Source organism: Podarcis raffonei, chromosome 12, assembly GCF_027172205.1.
Source record: "Podarcis raffonei isolate rPodRaf1 chromosome 12, rPodRaf1.pri, whole genome shotgun sequence".
In the NCBI taxonomy this organism is placed as follows: domain Eukaryota; kingdom Metazoa; phylum Chordata; class Lepidosauria; order Squamata; family Lacertidae; genus Podarcis; species Podarcis raffonei.
Window position 1 is genome coordinate 57,311,852 of NC_070613.1, and position 18,489 is coordinate 57,330,340.

Below are 18,489 nucleotides of genomic sequence, written 5' to 3' on the forward strand. Positions count from 1 at the left end.
AAAGCAGAGCCATTACAGTAAATCCAAACAAACAGGATTGCATGATTAAAACTCAACTCCATTAATTTTCGCCCCACAAGCTAGAAAAATCCCAGATGTGTGATCATCCAGGCTGAGGACGGTGTGTATGGATTTCTCCCACATATAGAAAAGCGTGCAGCTGAAGGCTATGTGAAAGGAGAGAGGGGATTACTTACAAATACTAAGATAAGGACATAAGGCCAAATATCGCTGCATCAAACGCTGATCAAGGCCATCATCCTGTTTCCCACAGTGGTCAACCAGATACCTCAGGGACACTTAGAAGGAGGACATGAAGGAAACAGTTCTTCCCTGATACTCTTCCCCAGAAACAGGTATCCTGAGGCTCTAAGCCTGGAGGAAGGATACAGACATCAGAACTAGAGGCCACTGATAGCTACCAACTTACAAAGGCACAGAGGAACAGACTATTGCCATAGTTTGCGTTAATTCCATAGTTTAACTGAACACTGTGTAAAGAAGTACTTCCTTTAAGTCCTATCACCTGAATAACTTCATCATTTGGTTAACATTGGGGTGAGTCCCAAAACTTAAACACACAATTTGGCATTGCTGCAGGAAAAATGTCTCAAACACTTTTATACTAATAATGTTTTACTTGTATAAATCATTTTTCCTCTGAGAGTCTAGGGCTACTATATATGCATTAATAAATTCAAATTCACACCTCACCAAAGGTAATTAATATCCTTGTTAAACGCATTCCTGATTACACAGGTGTCCGACACAGCTATGGCACAGCGCACCCACCAAGACCTTTACTTATGCCTTCAGGCATGCGGCTGTGTAGCTGCTGTGGCCAATAGGTACCAGACTATATTCCTAAGGGAAAATCATACCCAACAGCCCTAAATCTTAGTTCATGTTAATCAAAATAACTATACTGGCCAAGATCCAAAGAACTGCTTAAACTCGCGCAAAATGGCTTGGCTCACTGTAATATTTTAAGGCTGCAAGCCTACACATACATTCCTGAGGCTTACTTCTGGGTAGACATGCTTAGCATTTCTCTGTTAGTGCGGCTGAAGGTCTCGGTCCAGAAACAATTCTTCTGTTCTGTACTCTGGCAGCTAGCTTTCCCATTTTACTAAGGGCTCTTTCACACGTTTTAGAAAGGACCGGCCGTGAGAGATTTGCCGGCCGTGAGAGATTGTCTCTTGCGTCCAAAGGAGGATTCCTCTGTGCAAACACATGGGGCCCACATGGCTGGGATCTGGGAGGGCTGGTCTGGAGAAAGGTCTGACAGCTAACAGGATCTCCAACATGATAAACGCCAGCTGTCTCTGTATGTGGGCGCATTCCTAAGAAATATTCATTACAAGAAATGGATGAGGTAAAATCATTCTGTGGTGACTTTACCTTAACGAAAAGCACCATGTGAACTTTCCCTCATTCAAGTTCCTATCAGACATATCTGTTTATTTCTTTCTGTACAAGTGCTCCATCCTTGTTTATTAACTTGACGCTGCAGGCTACTGTATCCTGGAGTTAGCATACTGCATGTGCATTTGGCAAAGTTTTAAAGTATGGTTGTGAATTTTTTTCAATTTTATTTTTGAAATTGTTTTGTAAACCACATTGAGGTTTCTTACAATCAAGCAGTATATGAATTTTATTGAATAAATAAATAGTGGCTTTGACTCCCCAATTCAAAATGCATCCCAGTCACTGGTGACTCAGGTAATAAACCATCGCTCTCTCAGTTCCAAACACCCCCCTGCCATTCCTACCTGCAATATCTAACTGACTTATCTTACAAGAATTGTAAGGATTACTGATAGAATGTATATAAACACTTTGAACACTCAGAATGCTCCGTGCAAATACTAAGAATTATTAGGAATGTATGCATGATACACCACCAAGCTTAGAAGTAACATACTCAAGATATATGAGTACAACTGGCTTTTCATTCCTAAATGCTTGGAGGCATGAAGCCCAGAAGAGCTCCTACACAGGTCACTGTGGAAGCAGAAAGCCCCCTTTAGTTTATTTAGAGCCACTTCTGGTGGTTTGGTGCATGCATAGGGATCATTCATGCATGAATGTGATTTATGTAAATAAAACTGAATCAAGCATACTTGATTCAAGTAGAAGAAAAATACAACACTGAACACGTTTCTTGAGAGCTTGCATATTTTCATTCTGTAGTTGCAAATAATGAACTAGGTCAGGCTTCCTCAACCTCGGCCCTCCAGATATTTTGAGACTACAATTCCCATCATCCCTGACCACTGGTCCTGCTGGCTAGGGATCATGGGAGTTGTAGGCCAAAAACATCTGGAGGGCCGAGGTTGAGGAAGACTGAACTAGGCCCACAAAGGTATGCCACACTAACTATTGTTCTCTAAAGTGCCACCGGACTTCTGTTACTTACGTTGTAAGTAGCACACATGGTATAACTGTCATTTGCTCCACTGCTCTGTGAACATGCCATGAAAGGAACAGGGGCCACCCGACCATCCACTGGTGCTACCAACATGACGTTCTGCACATCTGTAGGGCTTCAAAACATACAGCTTCCAATATACAGGAATGGAGCTTCAATGTGGCACGATGGGTCAGTGCATCTGACTGTTAATCAGAAGGTTGGTGGTTCAAGACCACCCAGGGATGACTATCAGCAGGATTCCTGCACTGGAAGGGGTTGGACTAAATGACCCTGACCAAGGGGGTGTTTCTGTGATATGTGACCATCACTGCTGGTCCACAGGACTGTCAAGGATCAATACAAAGGGTATGAGTTTCAGGTCCACCTTACTGTTCTCGAGAGACATCTAACCACCAGGATGAGAAGCACTGCTGTGTGTCATCTTACCAATTTCACACAGTGTAACTGCAGTACTGCATATCCATTGCATCAGCCACATATTTTTCAAGAAATCTTCCACAAGTTTTATTATTTGCATAAACCTTTGATTCAGTTGATACACAATATAAAAGACAGACAGGGATAGTACAAAACAAAACAAAAAACTGGTTCATTATCAGTCTCAAGTAAGCATTACAATATTGCACCATTCAGCAAGTAAGAAGAAGAATACATATTATTGTGGCATATTACAGGTGAGTGGAGGCACCCAACTTATCCTGTATGGTTTTAAATGATATTCAGAGATCTGATAGGTACCCTCAAGAAAATCATAGGACACTAGATCAGAGAGTGAGCTGCTACGTTTACTTCTAAAACTACACCTCCGACAGAAGTCATATTCTTTTTTCCTTCCTTTCTTCTTACTATTTTGTGAAGCAAAGGTGGTTCAGTCGCTACAACAGAGGTTTTGAACAATGACCTTAGTCTTTTTCAATTTAATCGGGAAGTGGGGGGAAAGGGAAAGCTTCGTCAGTGTGCATGTCAAATTACCAAGCGAGCAAAGGCACTCTAGAGGGAACCAAGTAAATTTCTGCAAACTATATATTTACATTTCTTTAAAAGAGCATGTTTTCTTTATAAGTTAACTGTTTCACAGTGAGTGGTTAAAGAAATCCATGAGCAGATTTTGAAGAGAGGATGTTTACAACGAGAGAAGAAAGAAAGAAAGAAAGAAAGAAAGAAAGAAAGAAAGACATTAATTTTTGACAAGGTCACTTTTGTCTCTCTTGCACTAACCAATTACAGTGGTACCTCGGGTTAAGTGCTTAATTCGTTCCGGAGGTCCATTCTTAACCTGAAACTGTACTTAACCTGAAGCACCACTTTAGCTAATGGGGCCTCCTGCTGCTGCCGCGCCGCCGGAGCGCGATTTCTGTTCTTATCCGGAAGCAAAATTCTTAACTCGAGGTAATATTTCTGGGTTAGCAGAGTCTGTAACCTGAAGCGTATTTAACCTGAAGCGTATGTAACCTGAGGTACCACTGTATCTAATTAGGGTAAACAATTTCCAACGTAAACCACAAGGCATTTGCATACTTTCCAAGCTAATCACAATTCTTTTCCAAAAAGCCACAACAGGAACTTCCATAATAAATAACATCACTATTTACAGTTCAAATTAGATAATTTGGAGAAAAATACAAGGTTTGGTACCAGAAAAGGGGTCTCTTTCTGTCTCTCTGTCTCTCTGTGTGTGTGTATATATGCGCACGTGCACATTTCCATTCCCATCTCCTCTGCCTGCTAGCTGGCTTTAGCCTTATCTCAGAATGAATGCTGAATCCAGGTGCAAAAGCTCAATTCACAAGGAATGCAGCACACATTAAATTACTGCAGGTTTGGCTGCTAGTAAATCCCTGCTGTTACTCACCATTGGATGTTGTGCTGGAGGCAACGGCTTTCTCACTGACATCTGTTCGAGTGGAGCATTTCACTATAGGATTCTCAACTTTTTTCTTCTCACCCGTGGTAGAGCTATGGGACTGGGCTTCCATGATGACTTCTCATTACTTCAGCTCTCTTCACACTAATACCTGAATAAAACAATAAAACCATAAAACTTCAAAACAGGAGCAGAAGGGGGTGAAGAGCCCAAACAAAAACTCAGCCACATTTCTCACCCAGAGGATGCTGTATATTGACACTAGTAAGCTACAGAACATATCACAAAGCTCAACAAATCTACTTTAATTTATCACTTTTGTACCTCATTCTTCCTCCAAGAAGCTAACAACCTTGGGAGGTAGTTGGGTTGCAAAAGTGTACAACTAGCACAAGATCAATAAGCTATCTTCATTTATTTCACTTAAGTTGCAATTCTAAAACTGTGGAAAGACCATTGGATATTGCGCATGTGCCACTCTGACGGTGGGGAAAGAGGTCTGTTGATAGAACGGCACCCGCACGGCCAGAAGCCCCCAGAAGCTCGGGGGGGGGAGAGAGAGAGTGTGTGTGTCCTACTGGCACTGAAGTCAAAACAGGGGGCTTCAGGGGGCTTCCAGGGGCAGCCAAGAAGACACAGAATTCTAAGTCCCCTCGTTCCCCCAACATGCCCCCCAAACAGGTCCTAAACTACACCAGCCCTGGAGCTGGAACAGTTTGTTTCCTCTCACGGATTGTCACAGAAGGGGAAAGCAAGGAACACCCCACCTACCATCTTGCAGTTGCTCCGCCACAGAATCTCCCCACCATCACAGACCCACCATCACAGACTCCCCACCATTCAGACCCACAACCAAGTTTTTGGTTGCACTTGGGGACAAACTTCTTAAATTTCTTCCATATATCTGAATAGTGATAGTGCTGCCGTTGTGACACAGTATTAGGCCCCATCCCATCTGATGAAGACCAGTAGCCAAGAAGACGACACAAGATGACTGGGTGGAGATTCAAACTCAGCTGCCCCAAAGCCATATCCAACACTAACTCTATTTTCTAATCCTCAATGTGCTACACAGAAACAAGTAACTTAAATCCATTAGAATTTATTTCCAAGCAGCATGGAAGGAACTCAAAATTTTACAGGAAGCTTGGTTATGTTCACAGACACACACACACACACACACACACATTGTGCCCAAAAGCAACTGAGATTTCTGGTAGAAAGCCAACACTTCCCTTCCACCAATGTCATCCTAGCCTGGAATTATACAGCAGGAGCTGAACTGATCATCCATGTGACTGTAAATCCAAATATTTAAACTTCAGCATTTACATCAGTCCAGTGAAACTGCAGTGAATTATATCTTCAAGGTTGATCATGTAAACAGTTCGTTTTGTCTATTTTAGAAATGTAACTCGGAAAAGGGTTATTAGTGCAGCACACCTGTGAAAAACCAGAGGGGGGTGGGGGAGCATGATTGCTAGTAACCATGGAATCTCTTTCTCTTAACAACCCTAAAATGAAAGCCACCAAAGGTAACAAATAATGTTTTCCTCCCTCTCACCATCTAGTTTTGGGGTCATTTGTTGCTGCTTGCCATTCATCCTTTTTAAATCTGCTCCTCCTTCTTCCTGGAGTTCCAGCATCCACACATTATAAATTCAGAGAATTCTCTGTGCAGCTGTGAAATAACAGCAAACCACCACCTATAGGTGGCTTACTGGGTGAGTACCAGGCAAGTGGGTCACTGTGGCTTCCCAAGAGGGGAAGGGAGGTTCATGTACTCCTGCTTCTGGATTTGCATCACACCAACCTGCCCTCCACCACATCCTCTCGGTAAGCAACACATGGCAATCTGTTCAAGTAAGCTTTACAAAACATAATCATGGGCTTGGAACCATTACAATATAGGAAAAACCTGAACATTACACCCTAACCATTCTACGCTGCCACCATGACATGTCGCTTGCTTTTAAAAAAAACGACAGCAAGCAACAAAATTAGCTGCATTTTAAGTCACAAATAGACACAGACACACAAGATGAAGGCTTGAGTTATACCACCCGACCTTCTAGGCCAACGGTGGGGAACATCTAGCCCATGGGCCTAAATAGGCCTGTCAGATCTCCCCATTTGTCCCTCAAGGCTATTTCAACCAAACCAGGCCCACCGGACCTCATACAGACCATAAAGGTGTGGCAGTGCTAAAAGGAAGTCTGCTAACTGGCAGCACCCACAAGTCACTGTGCATCTGGTTCTCAAGCTCCAACTATCAGCTGATGACCAGGGCTTGAGAAGCCTGCTGCATAGTTCTCCGCAAGACCCAATAATCATCTGGCGGTTGGCACTTTGCAGGCTTTGACTTTGCTTGCACAGTTCAATTTCGAACTATACAAGCAAAAATGGGTGGCCCCATCCACATGTCTAAATTGGCCCATGGTGGGAGGGGGAGATAAGGATCCAGCAGACTGCCCCAGTCCAGTTCCCTACCCAATCTAGGACTTGCACTAGTTTCCATCACTTTTCACTTTGAGGGATACAAATGTCTCTAATTATTATATCTTCTTCTGTGCCCTCAGCTCCTTGCAAATGAACTTTCGATGGCAGATTGGAATACGTCCTAGTCGGCTAGAGCCCTTCTGCATCTCCTTGCCAACTGGTCTACTCAAGAGTTCACACACCAAGCAGCAACAAAACAGCCTGGAGTACTTACTTTCCAATTTGAAGAGGATGGACTCCAACCTGAATGCAATTGTCATTGGCAGCACAACTCCATCTAGGAAATAGTTAATGTCTGCTCAGGTATCGTGCATCATGGGGGAAGTGAAACACTTAGAATCACAGAATCATAGAATTGGAGAGTTGGAAGAGACCCTGAGGATCATCTAGTCCAACTTCCTGCAATGCAGAAATCTGCAGCTGTGCCATACAGGGATTGAACCTGCAACCTTGGCTAATCAGTAATTCCCCAGGGACAGTGCCAGGATAAACAGCTGGTGCTGTTTATAATAATTGACATAATAAACTAGTCAGGAAAGCAAGTCACCCCATCTTCTGCCACATAAGGCAAGCGTGGCTACACTGGGATCCTTCCCTGGTTATCGGCTTAGATGATATCTCTGTCTGCTACAGCCGCATCCTTTCTGCTGGCTGATTCACCTCTTCTCTCACACATGCCTCAAGTCACAGCACAGATACATGCTGGAAAAGGCAAGAAGAATATGCAAACTATTTAATGCAAGAATTAATCAACACAAGTCCCCCCCCCCCACTTTTGAATGCTCCTCCACAGACAAAACTCCACACAAGTTTGTTTAAAAACAAAAACACCCTAGCATAATTGGAAGAGAAGTTTTAGATCAGTCTTTTCCAAAGCCTTACATTGACCTCTAGCTCCTGGCCAACCGGGACACCAGGGTAGATAAAAATCAATGATTTTGTAAAAAAAATTAAAAAATCCATTTTATTTATTTAAATCAGATTTTTTAATTTAAATTGGATTTTTTGAAATAACATGCTTTTGGAGAAAAACATCTTTCTAAGGATAGTTTTCTATTTATGTTACATTATAGTCCAAAGGCTATTCATCAGGAAATAAGAATTTGTTTTTAATTATGTAGCATGAGGCTTTATATGCAATGTTTAAAATTTTTGGTAAATGAATTCCATTAATCCATTCACAATGTCATGCTCTTCGAGAGGTTTGTGTAAGATTATTTGGGGCAGTTTTTCTAAGAAGAAGATATTATCACAGATGCTTGTTTTTGCAGTTCTCCAAAGTGTGAATTTGTGTCTGCAAAGATAACATGCCTTTTCTTCACAGGAAAAATGTTACAAAATAAACATACAGAGTTGAGGAAAAACCTTAATCCCATTGTGCCTTTGCAAATTTATATCAACCCCCTTACCTCTGAAATGCTAAGTTCCAAGAGGTTCAATGAATAGATGGTTTGGAGTGGAATAGATCTGCACAAGTAGCTAAGTGTGAAGCAGTAAAAATGAAAGTGCAACCTTGTGAGCAGAATACTCCACAAGTCTTGGGATCTTTGTGTAATAATAGTGCAAGTCAGTTGCATGTCTGTGCAACTCAGACTTGAGGCAAGTGCTGAAGGCTCTTCAGGGCTGGCAACCTCTTCCCAATCCCACTGGGTCCCAACAACTGCACTCACACTTAACTGTACAGAATAGGCACCTGAATGTAGACGCAAATCCATTGGGGTGGTGGAGGAAATAGTAAGTGGGATCTGTAAGTCCTTGGCGAGACCTTGAAGTGCTTGCCAGTCAACTAATAAGAGTTCACAGGTTCCAGGCCCTTCTTCCCAATTGTAAATATTAAGATTACACCAGCAAGAATGAGTCTTTCTGTTAAAAAAAAATGATTTAAATCAAGTCTTACTGACTAGTGATTTAAATCGTGATTTAAATCATGATTTAAATTGATATGATTTAAATCAAATCTACCCTGCGAGACACACACGTGAGGGCCAGAGAAAACGCATGCTTCCCTTGGTTTTATTTTGCATCTCTCTAGAGAGGCCAGCTGCACACTGAGAACCATTGTACTTACAAGTTCTGCTTAGTCTGATAATTGACACATGGACCACAAACTTTTTTATTAAGAAAAGCAGTGCTTTGCATTCATCTAGCTAGTTCAGTGCTTGAGGCAATTTACATTTATTAACAATAAATTAGGAATCTACCATGCAAATTAAAACTGGACCAGAACATGGAATTTTCACTATGGGAGGGAGTGAAACCTTAAATCCAGCTTTCTCCCAGCCTGTGCAGAGGGCTGAAGCAGTTAGGTCTTGGGGAAACAGTTATAGAAGCAAATTAGGGCTTTGACTTTAGTGTCAAATATTGGAACAATAAGGCAGGCTTCAAAGAAGAAAAATGCTATTGGTGAGTCGAAGTAGAGAAATGCCTGAGATCTGATGACCTCCAAAACCATTCACGTTTTCTCCCCCCCACCTGCCATCCTTGTCTATGACAGTAAAGAAACACAGTTTAAATGTTGTTATTTTATATGAGATAAAAAGAAATGCAAAGGGAGAACGAATTCTCCATGCACACACAAAGCATCTACACAATGTGAGAATATTGAGGGTTATCTCTGAGGCACCTGAAAGACACAGGTGGCACCACGAGCTTTGCCAAATGGGTTCACAGGATCACATCAACTGTACTGTACGCATCCGCAGTGGTTAAAAACCACTCTAAAACTGATTTAACTTTCACACCTTTCTCCAAAGAACCATGGAAACACTAGCATTTTGAGGCTTTATTTTATTTTTGTTTTACAATTCTGTTTATTTTATAGAACAATTTCTAGGCTTCTTTGGCTGGGATAATGAACTGCTCTACAAACCGCTGCCACAAAATGTAGGCATACTCTCTAATTCCTATCTCACCATTTCCACATTCAAAGATGCCACCAACAGCTATGCTGCAGCACATTCACAACACATATTTTCTGACAATGGCCAGTTATAGACAAAAGTTTGCCATCAAATCACCCAGCTCTTTAACTGGGAATGCTCAGCTGCACGTAGCTTGAGGATCAAGAAATCCAAAAGTTTACTTTATAAAACAGCTCACCTAACTTCCCCTTAAAAGGGAACTTCAATTTTCAAAGTTTGTCCAGTCTAATGTCACCTGTTTGATTGCATGAGACAGTTCGAATGAGTTGTGTACACTGCTGTTAAGCAGTGTGAAGTCTACCACTTTCTTTTATGAGTTCTTTCAACTTGCCTAAGAGAGTAGCCGTCATCAGGCTGGTGCTCACCAGAGGCTTTGGGCTACAACTCCATTTGCTAGGCAATAACCATTCCAGAATATAGGTGAGAGTTTGAACATTTCGAAAAATCACCCATATGAACAGAAGTCTGCACAGACAAAGCTTGTCTCCCATGGAGTTGGTTTTATATTTGTGTGTTTGTAATCATAAATCATACAGTCGTAGACTGTACAGTCCTGCAAAACATGAATCACATGACCGGTCTCACTACATCTCCCAACTATGAATCACTCATTTATTTTAGTAAGAGAATTTTTCCATAAGGCACCAGATTTTGTCAATTTCAAAAAAATTCCCCAGTTCCACATATACCTTAAATTTTAAGGCAACAACCTTTTAACTAAGTTGCCATTTCAGAGGTTACATATTCTCACGGATGAAATCAGATGACAGTGCCTTGAAATACACGAACCTGCTTCCCTGAATTTTTAGTCTTGATATTTAGACACATGGGATACCATGTATACCGGAGTTTATTCAGTCACTCAACAAAAATAACTCCGTTTCAGGCGTCCAGAATCTCTGCCAATGAGCAAAAAAAGGCATTGGTATTATCAATGAACTTTTGGGCAGTTTGCTCATTTAAAACCTATTAAATTTTCATTCCATTAAAATTGTTTGGGTAGTTAAAACATAGAATCATAGAGTTGGAAGGTGCCCTGAGGCTCATCTAGTCCAACCCCCTGCAATGCGGGAATCTCAAGATGCCGTCGCCCATCCAATTTGAAACCATAACAGACCCTGCTTAGCTTTGCACATGTGCTAGCAGTTTTGTTGCTGCACCACCAGTACTTTAAAACACATTAAGACTACTTTTAGCTAGGTTTTAGATTTTAACGTCAGTTTATAATATCTCTCACAGTATACTTGGTTTTCACTACCACAATATTACTTACTAGGAGCCAACATGACCCACCTCAGCTTCATAGGAATAGCTGTGGCTTGAACCACACTGCAGACACATAGGCAAAGGATAAGAGCATTTTGTCCACTGCCTTAGCAATGCTTTAGTGCCACCCCCCCCTTTTGCATTTGTATAGAACCACTCAGTTTCTAACCAGGTTTCTTGGCCCTGCTGCATATTTTGTAGCCCCTTAAAATAACTGGCAGGCCCAGGCAATGCTTCCTCCTCCAAGCGCCTCTCCTTCATCCAGAGCTTCAGTGCTGCCTTGTTAACCCAGGTAAATGGCGGGGAGGTGTTCTCTGACCACTCCAGAGCTCCGTGGGGGGTGGAGGGAGAGGCGGCGAAGCACAGCTTGGGATCCTTGTGCTCAAATCATACTCCCAAAAAGAATTTCAAATTCCATGCTCCATTTCATTATGAAAAGGTGTGATGAAGCTACTTGATTTGCTAAAAACATTCTGATCATCACGTCTAGATTTCAAAGAATTCAAAATGTTTAAATGAATGCAAAATTTTAAAGGGGCAAAAAGGATCTATGGGGCAGCAGGATAGGGAGCAATGTAGGGGTGTTTTGTTTTGTTAAAGCCCTTTAATACACAAACCCTCCAGTCACTGGGAGACCTGTTCAAAGTCCTCTCTTGGATGAGCTCTCAAAGGATATTATTACCTGCCATGGAAGCTGTCGTCTCTCTCCAAAAAAACAAAAAAAAAGGCTGCAGAAAACTCTTGACATTCCCCAGATACAACTGAGTGTGAACACACCTAAGGAGCAACTCATAAAGTATTCTGCCCTGAAAGTAAAAAATGTTTATCCTAAAGCAAGAATGTCAGAAACTGCTCAATGAAGGAACACGATAGATCTTACCTTATCCATAGCTACTCTTACCCTGAACCCAAGTAAACAGCAGAGGGAACTTATCCTCCCAACACTCCACCGTTAAAAAGAGAGGCACTTTAATATATTTCAGCATCTCAGTTCTCACACCAGTGAACAATGCCCTAACCCTGATCCAGATTGCTAGAAGGATCTGAAAAACTTGTATTATTGTCCAGAACCTCATCCTGCACCAATTTAAACGCAAACAGGGAATCTATTCTTTTCAGTAATGGCATACTGGACAACTATTCTATAATGCTGTGTTGTCAAGACCAACTTCTCCAAATCCAGCATGTGAAATGGCAGACTTTCCTCTGCATGGTGTTTTAGTGCTGATTTGCATGTATTTGCATGAAAGTGCAGTTCCAACAAGAAGCATCTACTCTCCCAAAGCTCAGATTGTTCACTTCCAGAGACCCAAGTCAAGGGGCTGAATGTGAAGAATGGCAAATATTTAGCAACTCACACTAACCAAAAAATGACAAGGCATCCAAAAGCCTTCCTAAAAGACAAAATGATACCAGAAAAGCAGAAATGATTGGAACACATACGTATCAGGATAATAGATATCTGAACAATCCTCCTCTTAAATGACAGTAGTAGTAAGTCTATCTGTTTTTCAAGGCTGCTGAAGTAATGATTATTTACATAATTAAGGAACCAAAAGCAAAGGTATTACCCCCCCATAACACATAATCTATCAGATTTTGCAGAATGATGGTGGGGAGGAAGATGACATTGCTTCTCTTCACATTTGAAATTTCGAATCAGCACCTCCCTGAAACTTCTTTCCTTCTTTCAATGCTACACGTGCATCTTTCAGAGTTAACCTTGCTTTTATTATTATTTTTAGATTTTTAAACAAAATTATCAACACAAGCACATATAAAATACAATAAAAATGATTTGTGTAATAAATGAGAATAAAAGCAAAAAAATAAAACACAGATACAGAGGGAAAGAAAAAACAGAGAACAGCTGGGGCGGGATTCTGTATTCAATTGTCACATATGATAAGAAAAAGTTGAGAGTTTATTGAGAACTGAATCCGAACCGTTATTTCAAAGACTGGGGCGCTAGGGTTTTAAGTTACTGTCCCTTGCCTACATATGCATGAGAATGATGGCAGCCAGGAGAAAAACGCACAACCCTGAACTTTCATAGGTAAAACAGAGGGATAAACATTCCTCTGTGAAAGCAAACAGTCATGGTCTTTTCCCATTCATCCATGCCTGATTCTTTTGCGATTTTCCCGCAGGCTTGAGCCCATTCAGCAAATTAATCTGAGCCCCACTTTCAAGCTAATCCCTCTCAGGCCAGCAACCTGCCTGCAGGTGCACTTCTGCTTCTCAAAGCGTCAACATGCAAGCTTGCACCACTTTGTGGTTACTGGAATGATGATACAGATAAGTTGTCAGACCACGATCTCTGAAAAAAGGAAAATGGGTGACTCATTTGAATGGATACAAAAATAATAAATCATGCAAAAAATGCTACTTGTTACATCCGTGTATTAATATACAGTTAAGGCATTTCATTCTGCACACATCTATAAGTTGTACTTTCAGGGATCCACAAATTTTGGCTTAAGGTGGCCATCGCTGACTCTGACCCTCTCCTATGGAGAATGTGTGTGGTAGCTTTAGAGCTTCTCCAAGTGCGGCAATGGGGCAAGCTACTGCCCTCCTCCCTAGCTCCAAGCTACATGAAAGGGGTGGTGTGGCAAGCTACTGGGACCTAGACACCCGGCCACATGCCCTCTTGATCCCTGTCCTGTGTGGCTTATTGCATCAGGCAGAGGGGGTTTGAGTGACTGGGCCCAGAGAAAGTGTAAGACTTCCTTGCATGGGGGGGGTGAGATCACTCCTAAAAAAAGCAGTCCTGGACTGCTGGGACAGGAGTAACTACTAACCACTTGCAAATTGGGGGGAAGATGGTAGCCAGATGTGGTGGGGCAGCTGCAAGCATTCTTAGACGACTCTGATTATTTAAATCCATTCCAACTGGGGTTCAGTCCTGCCCATGGAACTGAGTCACCCCTGGTTGACCTGATGGGTGCTCTTTACATCGAGAAGGACCGTGGCGGTGCATTCTTGCTCTCTACACCTTTCAATACCACTGACCATGGTATCCTCCAGGACAAATGGAATGGGAATTGACATTCTGCTACAGTGGTTCCGGTCCTCCCTATGAGACCGAGTCAAGAGAGTAACATTGGGAGAGTGCTTTTCAACCCCCTGGCAGTTAGGCTATGCAGTGCTGTGGAGCACTGTTTCATCCCTAATGCTATTGAACATCTATTTGAAGCCATGGGGAGCAGACACTAGGAGTCTGGGGACAAGGGGCCACCAGTACACTGATGACACTCAGCTCTGTTTCTCCATAACATCTAAACCAGGAAAGGCCAAGTGGGGCCTGGACCAGTGTCTGGATGAAGAGTTGGGATAGATGAGGGAAAATTAGCTGAGCTTGAATCCTGTCAAGGCAGAGACCCTGTGGATCAGTGGTTCCCATGGCCTTTAAACTGGTCCAATGCCTGCCCTAGACAGCACTGCACTTCCCTTGAAAGAGAAGATGCGATGTCTGGGGTGGGACTACTGGTATATACGGTAGCTTTGGATGGGTTTACTTGCAGGATCACTTTACCCCATGTGTGCCCACTCAACCACTTCAATCTGCAAAACTGGCACTGTTTGAGGTGCCACATACTACTCAGGCCACAGATGTAAGAAAATGATCTTAGTGTGGCAGCCCCTACACATTGGAACTCCCTGTGTCGGCTCTTTTTGGCACCCACTGAAAAGGTTTCTGCTTAGGGCAAGCCTATCCAGACACATGGATGCTAATATATTAAAATCTTAGTTACTGTTGATTTTAATGAATGCTGAATGTTTTTAATTGCCATCTGTTTTTAGTTATAATTTTAATATTTTTAGTTATAATTTTAATATTTTTGTAAACCGCTCAGAGCTTTTACTACTAGCATATATAAATTTATATAAATTTTGTTAAATAAATTTTGTTAAATAAAAAAAATGCATGTGGGTAAATAAAGCATGAATTTTGTGTGTTCAGAAATGCAGAAGAAAGCTGCCAAGGAGCCATGCCTACTCTTCCTCCTTTTGCACTTTTAGAAACAAGTCTTGGCTTTCTGTCTTGGCAAAATGCTGTGACCACACCAGGAATGAGGGATTGCTACCATTGAGAATATGTGCAAGCGTTCCTTTTGTATGCAACCCCAGAAGCACAAAACGTGATTTCATTTACAGAACTTCTTAGTACTGTATACAGAGTCATTTTCAGGCAAAAAGAGAGAGAAAACTCCATGTTATGTAAGTTCAAATGGCTAGCTAATGCACCTGTTACGGTGCACAAACAGGAGGGCAGGTATCTTTTTTCTTATGACACCTCAGCAGTTCTTGTGAGAAATGAGCCATGTGGACTATACATTCTCCATCAGCTGCTTGGACCAGTAAGAACGGTCTTGGCCTGAAGCATTCAGAAGTTGGCAAATTTCAGGAGTGCAGAAAAATGCAAGCCATCTGGCCAACCTCTAAGCTTAGATGAAATCCATCCCCTTTACTGATCTTCACTGACCCTACAAGGTTTCCAAGTAAGAAGGGCATTAAAAAATTCTTTTGAAGCACACTTTTCTGCATCTGTTGGTTTATTGTCTTTGCCCTTTTAACCGATCGCCTTCTTTCAAATTCCGATCTCCGTTTCCATTTGATGCCTTTGGAATTGTATTTCATTCATTAACAAGTGGTTTGCATCCACTGAGAAGAGCTGTCTGAAGCAACAGTGCTGCAGCATTCATCATCATTACATCAGCAGTAGGGAAAGTTTATGCTGATTGCTATCAGCATCTAGAGTGCCCTGATCAGTGTGCAAGCAAAGACAGGATGTTTAATTTTTTCAGAAATGACTCTGGGTATTTGGGGTGTTCATATGCACCACTTTGATCTATGCTAGTGGAGGCAATCTTCAGGGATCTGTCTCAACAGAGCAAAACCATGTAAAAGTGAAAAGACACAAGGGGTAGCATGTAGAACAATCAGAAAATTACAGCTTCTTTCAAGCATAAAGGGTCCTTTATCAGTTGTATCAAAATTTGCTACTCCACTCCTTGGGAATATTTAAGAATAAAGAAAGCTCCGTCGTTATCAGATCCATTCAGAACGCACACAAGACAATTTAAAACAAGTGCTATTTTATTTAGATTCATACAAGCTTGTGCTGGGCATGTTTAAAACCCAAAGCCCTCAAAAACATTTAACAATAATTTGTGCAGATCCACAGTGACATTTTCCTGAGAAGCAGAGGATGGTCCATAAACTATGACACAAGTTTAAAGACATTGAAAGTCCTCTGCTATGCGCTGCTCACAACTTATCGCTCCAGGACAAAGCTTGCCATGCCTGCAAATAAAAAGGTGTCACAGACACCACAAAGATTTTTAACTCCATTTATTAGGTGAAAACAGCAAGCTTTATCAACAAAGACATTCCACTTAAAGAGAGAAACATTTGTATACTTTCCTTAGCAATTTGGGTTTTTTCAAAATGTCGCACTATCCCCATGAAGCCAGTATCTGTGTGCTGCAATGCACACAACTAAAATAGGGTGCTGAATGGAGGAGGGGAAAGCAGATCAAGCACAGAAGGAAGCAGGGCTCAAAGAGAAGAGAGATGGAAGATGGAAGCTAAACTGGATATGAAAAGGAAAAAGTGACTGGCACAATGGCCTGGCCTGCATGACATGCTACATCAAAGCATGGCTTGTGGTGCAAAGATGCATGCTTCAGGAGAGATTGCAGCTGCTTTGCTGCTCCCAGTCATTCTGCTGAGCCCAAGCTACGGCTTGACTTAGCAAGACTTCTAAACCTGAGCTCATGGTTTGACGCTCTCGAGAATAACCACAAGCTGCAACCAAAGTATGCCCTAAGGTTTGCAGCTCATGGTTTTTCTGGGAGAGCTAAACCATGAGCCCAAGTTCAGGCAACTTGCCAAGCCAAACTATGGCTTAGCTCAGCACAGCAGTGGAACAAACGTAAAGGAGCAAAACAGCCATGTGCTCACAAATTTGCACAAAGACATTGTTGGGATTAGCATGATGTGCAAACCAAACCAATGAACAGCTTGACTTCGCATACAGCATACCCTGAAGAAAGCAGCAGGTGAAGCTGCTGTATGCCAAGTCAAGCTAGTGCTCCACCTAGTCTTATATGCAGTGCCGCGCCAAGGTTTCATGCAGATTCCAGTCTTGCAACCTGAGACCCTTTAACTGGAGATGCTATGGATTGAACCTAGAAGCTTCTAAAGAAAGCCAGGCTTGAGGAAGATCAAGGAGACCAGGGTTCAAATCACAGCCCACTAATTATTCTCATTGGGTGACCCTGGGCCAGTCACTACTTCTTAGCCAAATCTACTAGAATGAGTTCTTGTGAAGATAAAAGGGGGCAAGAAACTGCATATGCCACCCTGAGCTCCTCAGGGTAAGAAAGGGCTGCAGATGCAGCGAATGAATGAATAGAGCATGTTCTACCACTGAACTTTAAGTCCCGTCCCCCCAAGCACACTGGAGAGGAACATTGCATTTCAGCTAAAAACTCCCACCCTTCATTGTTGCACAACAATTTTTTTGAGTGAAAACTAGGGATAATGCATTTTTCCTCACAAGAATAACAACTCTATTCTTGACTTCAGACAAGAAATATTTTCCACAAACATCCATTTCTAATACAGCATTCTTCAAATACATTTCTGCATAGGAAGCACCTCAAAGCACTCCCCGCAGAAGAATCAGGGCCAACGTGCTGTCTTCTAAATACACATTGTATTCTAAAGCACAGGGAGGCAGAAGGTAGAGCTGCATCTACTGCTAGATCTCTGGGTGATTTGCAAGTATTTTTTTACTTCAAATTGTTTAACAACAGCAACAACAAAATGACTCCCCTCCTGCTGAAATATAGTGCTGAAATGAAGAAAGAGAAGGGTAACCAGGAATGGATTTGTGAGTGGAAGAATTGTGAGTTCTGTTCAGTTCTGCAACTCAGAATAAATTTGGGTCTCATAATTCCTTATTTTGATGTGTAAGTCCTTTGTACCAGGCTCTAACTGGTGGACCTCAGATTCTCGTAAAAAACAAATTAGATGTGCAAGCTGGTAGATGGCCCACTGTTGATTTAAGGCATGAAAATGCAAAGGCTGTAGGTCCCTGTTGACCTGACCTCATCTCCATGTAATGTGTGAAGTGGCCCTCAAAGCCTTTTAAAAAGAAAAAAGAAAGGAAAAAAGCTTCAAATCCCTGTTCAGACATGAATTAACTGGGTACCCCTGTTAAATCATCACCTTCCAGGTTCTATCAGTGTTATGGGAATAACAATGACTTACCTCACAGGGTAACTGGGAGTGATATTAGGATTACAGAGTGCTATGCGCTACCCCTTCCAGCTGCAATTAATTGCTAGATGAAAGCATTTTAGAGTCCTGTATATCTCTCTGAACCAGACAACAAGGAGATGAAGATTCACACAAACACACAGAAATTCTCCCTAATTTGTATCCTATCCCATAAATCTGAACTACCACAGATGGGATTGCCCCTGATATTA

General features: G+C 41.9%; 1 protein-coding gene across 5 annotated transcripts in view; it reads right to left on the reverse strand.

Moving 5' to 3' along the window:
* GLI3 (GLI family zinc finger 3) overlaps window positions 1-18,489 on the reverse strand; it is a 232,096-nt gene that overhangs the window by 202,798 nt on the left and 10,809 nt on the right. For all 5 annotated transcript variants that reach the window (XM_053359307.1, XM_053359305.1, XM_053359304.1 and 2 more), the window contains exon 2: window positions 4,287-4,449. In XM_053359307.1, the coding sequence (XP_053215282.1) occupies window positions 4,287-4,410 (124 nt within the window). In that variant the 5' untranslated portion in view covers window positions 4,411-4,449. The remainder of the gene's footprint in view (window positions 1-4,286; window positions 4,450-18,489) is intronic.